Source organism: Gymnoscopelus microlampas (genome assembly GCF_963454915.1).
Source record: "Gymnoscopelus microlampas genome assembly, chromosome: 11".
Lineage (NCBI taxonomy): Eukaryota > Metazoa > Chordata > Actinopteri > Myctophiformes > Myctophidae > Gymnoscopelus > Gymnoscopelus microlampas.
This window is the reverse complement of record NC_139948.1, coordinates 8,563,780-8,574,597: the sequence shown is the minus strand read 5'-3', so window position 1 is coordinate 8,574,597 and position 10,818 is coordinate 8,563,780. Positions and strand designations below refer to the sequence as shown.

General features: G+C 39.9%; 1 protein-coding gene across 1 annotated transcript in view; it reads right to left on the bottom strand.

Moving 5' to 3' along the window:
• Positions 1-622: 622 nt before the first annotated feature.
• Positions 623-10,818, bottom strand: part of LOC311055705 (E3 ubiquitin-protein ligase TRIM39-like) — a gene marked incomplete at both ends in the record, with an annotated part of 28,537 nt that continues 18,341 nt past the window's right edge. Inside the window, one exon of the mRNA XM_084071977.1 lies at positions 623-1,025. Coding sequence (XP_083928103.1) covers positions 623-1,025 — 403 coding nt within the window. The remainder of the gene's footprint in view (positions 1,026-10,818) is intronic.

Sequence of the window (10,818 nt, the reverse complement as noted above, 5' to 3'; positions counted from 1 at the left end):
ACAGGGATTTAACATTGTTTCTCTAGTTCATATATAGCCCAATTAAATAAGCTCATCAAAGGCACCGCTTCCTTCACACAGGGTGTGATTTTTCTTACTTCAGAAGACATTATGTACAGTATCTTTGAAAAACAGCTAATTTAGAAACAAGTAAGACGCGCGAACGCTGGAAGCGAACGCAGCTCGAAAATAACAATAAGAAGAATAGAAAGGAATGAGCAATTACTTGCCATCCGGCCTGAAATATGCACAAATGACATGGAATTCTTAGATATCCCAATAGATGAACTCGTGTAGATGCTTGTAGATGTGTTATTTTTGACTGTCGCTGCTATATTTTTCTCAGAGGAGTGTAATGAGTCACCCAGGGGCACAGGCGAATTTCAGCCACACTGTAGTGCATGCAGGCAATGAGAGCGTGACTCACATGGGGGCAGCCAATGAGAGCGTGAGTGACATGGGGGCGCGGCTGCACACATACTGCACACAGACAGACACACAAGCCGAGCCGAGTTTCATAGTATGCTCCACTTGGTCGGAGTTCGCCGCGCCTCCTTCCGCGTTCGCAAAAACAAACAAAAAACGAATTCCTTCTACCGAGCAGTTCATAAGGAAAACAGGATTACTGTATTGAAGTTGCTCTGAGAGCAGACCTGCTGTCACATTGCCCAACGTCAACAGCCTGGGTCGTCTTTTGCTTTAAGAGCATGTACAGTTTTAGTGTCGCTAGTCTCTTGATAATCCTTCGACTTATATGGTGGCATGGCGGGAGCCAGGTGGTGGTGGTGTCCATCCCGCTCATAATGAGGTCCAGTGGCTTCTCATGCGTGATGAATGCCTGTTGCTGTGATTCCATCAGGCGGTGGAGCCTCTTGTGAAGGTCATGGATGTTGTGCGAAGGGTGCACCAGTTTCCCCTGATGGCAATTAAGTGCTGCTCCAATTCCTCTGGAAAGGGTGCAGCACCTGCCATTACCAGCATAGTAGTTGTTGCCATTCTTACACCAGTCTGGGATGGCTTCCAGCCTGCAAGAGTAACAAGTGAATTTAATTAATTCATGTGGTATTGTAAGTGAAAGTCACACAACTGCTGCCATTCATTCTGATTTTGATTTTCTGTCTCATTGGCTCTAACCTTGATGCTTTCCTTTGGATTTGGAGCAAAACACTGTTCCAGTTCCAGGTGTCCATGAACTCCTGCAGCCTCCCCAACTTCCAGTTTGCCCCAGCAGTAGTGTTTGGTGGATATAGCGCTGCAAAAATCAAACATAGTTGGTTAGTGTGTGTGTGTGTGTGTGTGTGTGTGTGTGTGTGTGTGTGTGTGTGTGTGTGTGTGTGTGTGTGTGTGTGTGTGTGTGTGTGTGTGTGCGTGTGTACATTTTAAAATCCTATCAATGTCAGAAATGTCATACTTCTCCACAGGGGGGCAGTGTAGGACTATTTTGTGTGCTGTTATGATGGAGCTCCTTTAAGATAAGATGGCTTCACCCACCACTTGTCAGGGACATTTTCTATACCAATACTCAAACTTTGTCATCTCAAGGACCCCCGAATAGATTATATATATGTCCGCAGACCCCCCCCCCCCATACAAGATTGGTGTTGTTAAAATGTTTTTAAAACACTATATATATATATATATATATATATATATATATATATATATATATATATATATATATATATATATATATATATATATATATATATATATATATATATATATATATATATATATACATATATATATATATATATATATATATTTCAAATGTTTCGCATTTGTACAAGATTTTTTTTAAAATAGCAAATCTACAAGCAGGTATTCCCTGCCATTATAGCATAGAGCATAGATATATTGTTAACTATTTATCTTTAACTAGGATAAATGGATGGGACACGTGGCATTTTCACATCATGCTAATTTCCCCTTTTTTGTTGTGCTAGAAGGACAGAAAGATGAGAGAGGGACAGTAAGACAGAGGACAATGATGAGAGACAGAAAGACAGAGGACAAAGATGAGAGACAGAAAGACAGAGGACAGCAAGATGAGAGAGACAGAAAGACAAAGGACAGAGAGATACAGAAGGACAGAGGACAGAACGATGAGAGAGACAGAAAGACAGAGGACAGAGAGATACAGAAGGACAGAGGACAGAACGATGAGAGAGACAGAAAGACAGAGGACAAAGATGAGAGAGACAGAAGGACAGAGGACAGCAAGATGAGAGAGACAGAAAGACAGAGGACAGAGAGATACAGAAGGACAGAGGACAGAACGATGAGAGAGACAGAAAGACAGAGGACAAAGATGAGAGAGACAGTAAGACAGAGGACAAAGATGAGAGAGACAGTAAGACAGAGGACAACGATGAGAGAGACAGTAATACAGAGGACAAAGCTGAGAGAGACAGAAGGACAGAGGACAGAAAGATGAGAGAGAGACAGAAGGACAGAGGACAGAAATGAGAGAGAGACAGAAGGACAGAGGACAGAAAGATGAGAGAGACAGAAGGACAGAGGACCGAAAGATGAGAGAGAGACAGAAGGACAGAGGACAGAAATGAGAGAGAGACAGAAAGACAGAGGACAGAAAGATGAGAGAGAGAGACAGAAGGACAGAGGACAGAAATGAGAGAGAGACAGAAAGACAGAGGACAGAAAGATGAGAGAGAGAGACAGAAGGACAGAAGACAGAAATGAGAGAGACAGAAAGATGAGAGAGAGACAGAAAGAAAGACAGAGGAATGAAAGATGAGAGAGAGAGACCGAGGACAGAAAGATGAGAGAGAGAGACCGAGGACAGAAAGATGAGAGGGAGACAAAGACAGACGAAAGACAGATGAGAGAGACAGACAGAGAGATAAAGAGGACAGGCAGACAGAGTGAGAGACAGAAGTGAAGAGGACAGACTGATGAGAGACAGACAGACAGATTGACATAATGAATACAACACTCTGCTGCTGCTCGCTGTGTAGGTGGTCTCCATAGCAACCAGTAGCACGGTGGTGATGCTGCTGTGTATAGATAGATAGAGCAGTGATAACCGTGTGTGTGTGTGTGTGTGTGTGTGTGTGTGTGTGTGTGTGTGTGTGTGTGTGTGCGTGCGTGCGTGCGTGCGTGCGTGCGTGCGTGCGTGCGTGCGTGCGTGCGTGCGTGCGTGCGTGCGTGCGTGCGTGCGTGCGTGTGTTTGATTGCTCTCTCTCACACACATGTGTAAACCTATGTCCCTATTGGGTTACCTATAGGTATATATGGGTTACCTATACCTATAAATATATAGGTATATATGGGTTACCTAAAAAAAATAGTATGGAGACAAAAGGTTTCTGCCCGACAACAACAAAATATTGAACCAATGAAAACATATTAACACAAGCTTGTGACTTAATAATAACTTGAAAACGACAATATCAGCTGTATATCAGCTGTATAGTATGCAGTATGTTGTTAATGTTACTGTTGGGCAGAAACCTCTTATCTCCATCTTTTTTTCTTAAAAATAACAAAAACAAATGTACCCCCTTTTTCTCCCCAACTTAGTCGTTATGCCAATTGATTCCTCTCCACACACGTTTACTGTGTGTTGTCACTGCTGTTGTATCCCACTGACTCACCTACCAGTGAGGAGCCCCCACCAGGAGGACGTAGAGCCTTTGTCCTACTCCTCCCGCCCAACACTCCCTTCTGACAGGGGCCGCCCCTGGCCGTAGGAATTTGTTCAGTGACAATTATCACCCTCCGTGCCCCTTTATCCTTCCCCCGAACATGGGCCAATAGGGCATCGCAGTTGCGGCCACTTCCGGGTTCCACTGCAAAATACTCAATTCATTTTTCCCATTGACTTTTCCAAAAATATTTATATCAATTCATTTAAGCCTAGAATCAAGCCATCCAGGATCCTGGTGAATCATGACCATAAAATGTTTGATTCTGTGATTTATTTTATTTTATATTTAATTATATGATATACTATATTTAATAAATACCCTTTGTTTTGCCGTTTTCAACATTTTTTTTTACAGAATCAAACGTTTTATGGTCATGATTCACCATCCTGGTTGGCTTGATTCTAGGCTTAAATTAATTGATAAATATTTTTGGAAAAGTCAATGGGAAAAATGCATTGAGTATTTTGCAGTGGCACCAGGAAGTGTAAAGAAGTGTAAGAAAAAGTAGTGAAAACAGCAGATTCAAAAGCTCACAACGCATCAAGAGTAATACAAATTGGAATACAAGGTTTGCACCCAACAAAAATGAAATCAGACATATTGACACATATTGAATTTGGTAAACTCTCTTCGAAGTAAAACAATAACCGTAAAAAGGGACGATTTTATTTATTTATAAAAAAAATTGGCCAATCATCGTACTTAGATTATATATTTTTTTACAAATTAGAAATTCTAGAAATTCACGCCCACAGTCGAGACAGTGCCGCTACTTATTGGGGTAAGGGAGAACGGGTTACTGCAGCTGTCAATGCAATCCATGCGAGAGTCATCGTAAAATACATTGGTTTCACTGGTTGATTACTGAGGCTGTAGGGATTTGTGTTGTGTCCTAAAAAGTTGTTTGAGTTAACTGCCATCGCAATATACCAGCCCACAATATACTATAATATATAATACTCCATCAGTGTGTCAAAAGTGCTTGCATTGGAAATCTTAAGTTTAAGTGGTTGCATGGTACGTCCCGGACGCATCCCTTGGTCCCAGGTTTTCAATACATTTGTGTCTCTCATGTATCATTTTTATTTTATACTATAACATTTAGGCTATTTATTTTGGAAGATTAACTTGCTTCTAAACGGCGTCTTGCAAGGCTTATTTTTGATTAATACTAACCTGGGGTTCATAATTTCTGGCCATTTAGTAGTTACAACTACATCAGGCAAGTTAATATACAAAGGTAAACCCACACGTTTTAATTTCTCATGTACCGTCGGAGCTCCACGGCAGGTATTGAATTAATATACACCACATGTTCCAAATATATACAGACGTGAACAAAGTCTGTCGGGATGGTCATGGTCTGGTCGGGATGTAGACTTGAGAATTCCCCTCTTCAAAGTCGGCGCCCGTAAAGACAATGATGTCATTGAAATGTGACTTCTTGTCTGTCTGCCGCCTCCCCTCTGCTCTGTTAACATTATGGGGTAAACCCATTCAAGTGACAAATTAATAAATATATGTTTAAATATATATAAATATATGTTTCCAAATGTATGGGGTATACATTTGGAAACATATATTTATTCAAATCAATATAATAGTCTGCAGTTCATGTAGGATTATTTTAAAAGTAGGCTAACTACAGTTGAATTCAGTGGCTTCTATGGGCTGACCTGCAGTACACCGTTCTCCCTAATCCCGAATGATGGCACTCTCTCAATTGTGGGCGTGAATTTGTAGTCGCTCACGTGTCTCTATTAGCTTGGATTCTCGCCTATAATGTCACTGGTAGGCGGGTTTGTGAACTGTCCACAGCCCTCCTCTGAGACACAGACTAACAATAGACAAACATGGTACCATATTATAATGAGCATTTGTGAGGACCAATTATATGAAGATAGGTTGAAAATGGGTGATGTCGTCCTTTAAGTAAAAGGAGCAATGCCACAATGTTACTAATACCCTGTTATAAGTAAAAGTCCTGTATAAAAAAATGACTTGACTAAAAGTGAGAAAGCACTGGCATCAAAAGCAAAAGTACCATTATGCAGATGTCGATGTAAGAATCATATCATCATTATGTCATGTTATTGGGACTATAATTATAGATAGATAGATTAACTACTTTTCCATTTCATAACTTAGGATATTCAAAAATTGTTTTATTTTCCTAATAAAATTATATTTTTGATTAATAATTCTATTAGTTATTAATCATCTAAAACTGCAAAGTAACTTGTAACTAAAGCTGTCAAATAATTGTAGAGGAGTAAAAAAAGGTACAATATTTTCCCTCTGAGATGTAGTGGAGTACGTGAGTAGGCCTAAATGTCTTTTTTTAGCCTGTCCTCCATGTCATGTAGCAGGAGACCAGCTACAGGAAGACTCCCTGTAATCCTCTAATAATGTGATTTCTCTGCTGTTACGTGTCCAACTGGAGCTTTAAATGCAGATTATGGCATGTACACTACACAGTAAACTCCTCAGCGTCCATTTAACTCTGAGAGGGAGGTACAACTGTAACCAAATGGACCCGTGACGACAGACTCATTCGGTTGCATTTGTACCCCCCAGAGTCAGCTTATAATAGTGTAATAAAATGTTTATAACAGTGTTATTACAATGGGGCGCTGCTGGCGCACCTAGTGGGTAAGGCGCATACCACATATAGGCAGTGGTGTAAAGTAGCTGAGTACATTTACTCAAGTACTGTACTTAAGTACAGGTTTGAGGTCATTTTACTTTACTGGAGTATTTCCAATTGTCTATACTTTTACTTCTACTCCACTACATCTCAGAGGCAAATATTGTACTTTTACTCCACTACAACTTTAGTTTCTAGTTACTAACTTCAGTTAGATATGAATTATTACATTATAGAACATACATTAACCACTTTAGCCCTATTTTATACCTATATGCTATTTGAAAATAGCCGATCTACAAGCTCACAACGCGTCGCATCGGCTATTTTCAAAAATGTTAGTACTTTTGATTGATTGATTGAATACTTTATTTAGAAAGACATGGTAAAAGTAGCCTACATGGAAGTACAATTCACAATACAAGGTCCTCTAAAATGGATCGCTCATAAAAGCACTTGGCTTATTTAAAATGAGATCCCCGTCCACTCAAATCATGATGACATTTAAGAAGACACACAAATATACACTACTATATAACGTTATACCGCGTTTCGAGCTTGTAGATCTGCTACTTTTGATGCTTTTGTGTGACGCTGTAGTATGATCAAGTAGGGCGTTCATTTACGAAAAAACACAAAAAGTTAAAACGTGGACTAAGAGTTTTCTGCCCGACAGCAACCATATCCCTTCTTCCACTTGGATTTCCCAAAAAATGGACTCCTGTTGACTCCAATTATTCGGGCAGTGAGTCCAATCCTTGTTTTTGAAACAACACGGCCGAACACACAGTAGTAATCCCTTTCATCCCAGTAATTAAGTGGAACCTACATCCCAGGAAGAGCATTCAGAAAGACAGCTTTCCAAGAACCAGGAGCCAGAGCAGATGGAAAGTAACTAAGTACATTTACTCAAGTACTGTTATTTTACACTTTACATTTAAATATTGTACTTCTTTACTCCACAATTATTTGACATATTTAGTTGCTAGTTACTTTGCAGATTTGCTTATGTAATAGAAATGACCCGTTAACAACAAAGCCTATTTTGTACTGTAGGCTACTTTGGCTATTTGAAAACGACAGATCTACAATGTGACGAATTGTGAGGTTGTACAATGTTCCTACAATTTTCTAAAAATGTTTCTAAATTGGGATTACTGTTACTTTTGTTTTGTACGTATATTTTGATGCCTGTACTTTGTGTGCTTTTACTCAAGATTTTTGTAATACAGGCTATTTTACTTGAAACAGAGTAGCCTAGGCCTATTTCTGTAATATTAAGATAATTGTATATCTCATCTTATTTTCTCATTTCAAAGCTTTATTTATGGTCTAATAAATAAAGAGGCATTGTTTTTTTTTTTTTCTTCTTCTCATTTTTTCAAATTCAGTGTTTACATGTGTTTTTCATGAATGGCCAAAATTTGTACTTGTATTTGTAGAGATATTATTGACATTGGTAAATATCGGTTATTGACCATAACGGCAACATTGACTATATCGGTTTTGAACCAGAAGTTTCACATCAGTGCATCCTTAGTTGCAGTGCTTCTGTCTACCAAATGATGACAGTGCAGAACAAGGCTGTGAACCCGCACGTACACATACTAAACACACACACACACGCGCGCGCGTGCACACACGCACACAATTTATACTTTGCACCAGTGGTGGAAACAATTTTGAGGTATTTGTACTTTACATGAGTAATTTCCAATACATTTACTTCTACTCCACTACATCTCAGAGGCAAATATTGTACTTTTACTCCACTACAATTATTTGAAAACTTTAGTTACTAGTTACTTTTCAGATATAAATTATATTATGAAACATACATTAATCACGTTAGCCCTATTTTATACCTAGGCTATTTGAAAATAGCCGATCTACAAGCTCACAACGCGTCACATCGCGACGCGTTGTGAGCTTGTAGATCTGCTATTTTCAAACATTTCAGTACTTTTACTTTTTGTACTCTGAGTACATGTTACTTGTAACAGAGTACTTCTACATTGCAGCATTGATACTTTCACTTAAGCAAAACATTTGTGTACTTTTTTCCACCACTGTCCATTGTACATTAGTATCATTTATCAGAGAGAGAGAGAGAGAGAGAGAGAGAGAGAGAGAGAGAGAGAGAGAGAGAGAGAGAGAGAGAGAGAGAGAGAGAGAGAGAGAGAGAGAGAGAGAGAGAGAGAGAGAGAGAGAGAGAGAGAGAGAGAGAGAGAGAGAGAAAATGTGAGTGTCTGAATGACGGCAGGCTGCGTGGGAGAGCAGCACTGCCAGTGAGTGTCTTCCATGGCCTCTGTGCTGATCACCGGCCCCCGGATAATCACACACAGACCTCTCCACACGGCTTGCATGCCCTTGCTGTCCGCACGCATTCCCTACACCGCCCTATCAGCCAATCGGCTGTGGTGCTGCTGATGCTGAAGGGATTCCATCAGCCAATCGGCTGTGGTGCTGATGCTGAAGGGATTCCATCAGCCAATCGGCTGTGGTGCTGATGCTGAAGGGATTCCATCAGCCAATCGGCTGTGGTGCTGATGCTGGCAGCGGCTACGAGAGGAAGAATCATCTGCCCATTGTACCCGATGAACAAAACCCAGTGAAGAGCTGATGTTTAAGTGAAAGCAGAAGTTAAGTAGAAGTCCCTTGAGGGAATCACTACAATTATTCTCTTACGAGTAAAAAGGCTGTACTCAAATTTTTACCTGTGTAAAAATACAATAGTATTGGCATCAGAATATATGTACTTACAGTGCCAATATAAAAAGTATTCACTTTTTTTTTTTAATAAAAAAAATAAACTGGTCAAAGAAATCATGTCAAAAATAACCAATCAACAAGCTCACAACGTGTCACAGTGCAAGGCGTTGTGACCTTGTAAATCGGGTATTTTTTAATAGCCAAAATATAAAATAAGGCTTAAATGGTTAATGTATGTGTTGTAATAATAAACTAAATTCTAAATTCTACCTAAAGTCACTATAGTAACAAGCATTTTCAAATGATTGTATTGGAGTAAGAAACACAATACAAGAAAGCAGAGAAAAATGCATGTTCAACATTCACAACAACACACACATGAACATGGTAGACTCATAGCTGACGGTAGCCCTCAAGAACAAGATAGCCCTCAAGAGCACTAGTTAGAGCAGATAGTTGTCCCTGATGTCACACACATTCCCTTCATTTATTGACTCACCTGAGCATTGATAGGAGTTCTGACCCGACATCCTGAAGTGATTGCTGTTCTAAACACATATATACTGCATATCACACACAACCTTTGTAGGCTTTGTAGATTGGCCAAGCTGTGTGCAACGTTTGTTCTGCTACCAGTATAAGTGGGAGCTTTATCACTTGTGTGTGAACCTCAGAACCTCTGGCCCACATTTTTCAGATCAGCCTATCATAGCGCCACCATGAGGCCGACTTTTGCAAAACACATTTTTTGCTCCTACAGATTTTGACACTTTGTTTTGAACAAAATGCCTCAAATCATGAAGGCAGCATGAGATTTCCGTGGAATTTCCCACGTGTACATTCCCACTTGACCCAGAAAGAAATGACACTTAAAAACTTTCAAATCAGCCTCATGGTGGCGCAATAACAGGCCAATTCACATTTTTCAAGAATATATTTCCACCAAACTATTTTTTGGTAGGACATGATTTGTCCCAATTCTCAAGAATGGGTGATGGGTATATATATATATATATATATATATATATATATATATATATATATATATATATATATATATATATATATATATATATATATATATATATATATATATATATATATATATATAAATATATTGGAAGGACACAGATGCTTTTCCGGATTGAATGAGTGGTTGAGTGGTTGTTCCTCTGCACTCAACTCCATCATCACAGAACGTCTCTGCTCAGTTCCCTAGGAAACCAGACGAGCTGTTTGTCACTGCAGTGAATCCTCTGAGGTAAGGCAGTCCGTGGGCTGACATAACTTAAATGGCACACACACACACACACAGGGCCGCATTAAGACCCCTCAGGGCCGTGGAACACTACAAAATCAAAGGCCCCCCCAGTGGCGTAATTTCACGCACATGCACGCGCGCGCGTGCATTCGCACAACCTGCGCGAAATATTTCGGGTCTAATTCGGTTCTATTTGACCAATATAAATCAACATTTTTTCTTTAAATACTCAAACATTAAATACACAATTCTCACAGGGCCCTGCAGGCTGAGGGCCGTGGAACACAAGTTCCACTAAGTTCCACGGTTAATGCGGCCCTGCACACACACACACACACACACACACACACACACACACACACACACACACACACACACACACACACACACACACACACACACACACACACACACACACACACACAGCTAGAGTATTTCACTTTTTCCCCCATTAAAGGTAAGTGTAACGGACCCGAAGGGGGGTTTCCAGGAGTATAAATGTGGTGTCCCTGATACTTTTATTTTGA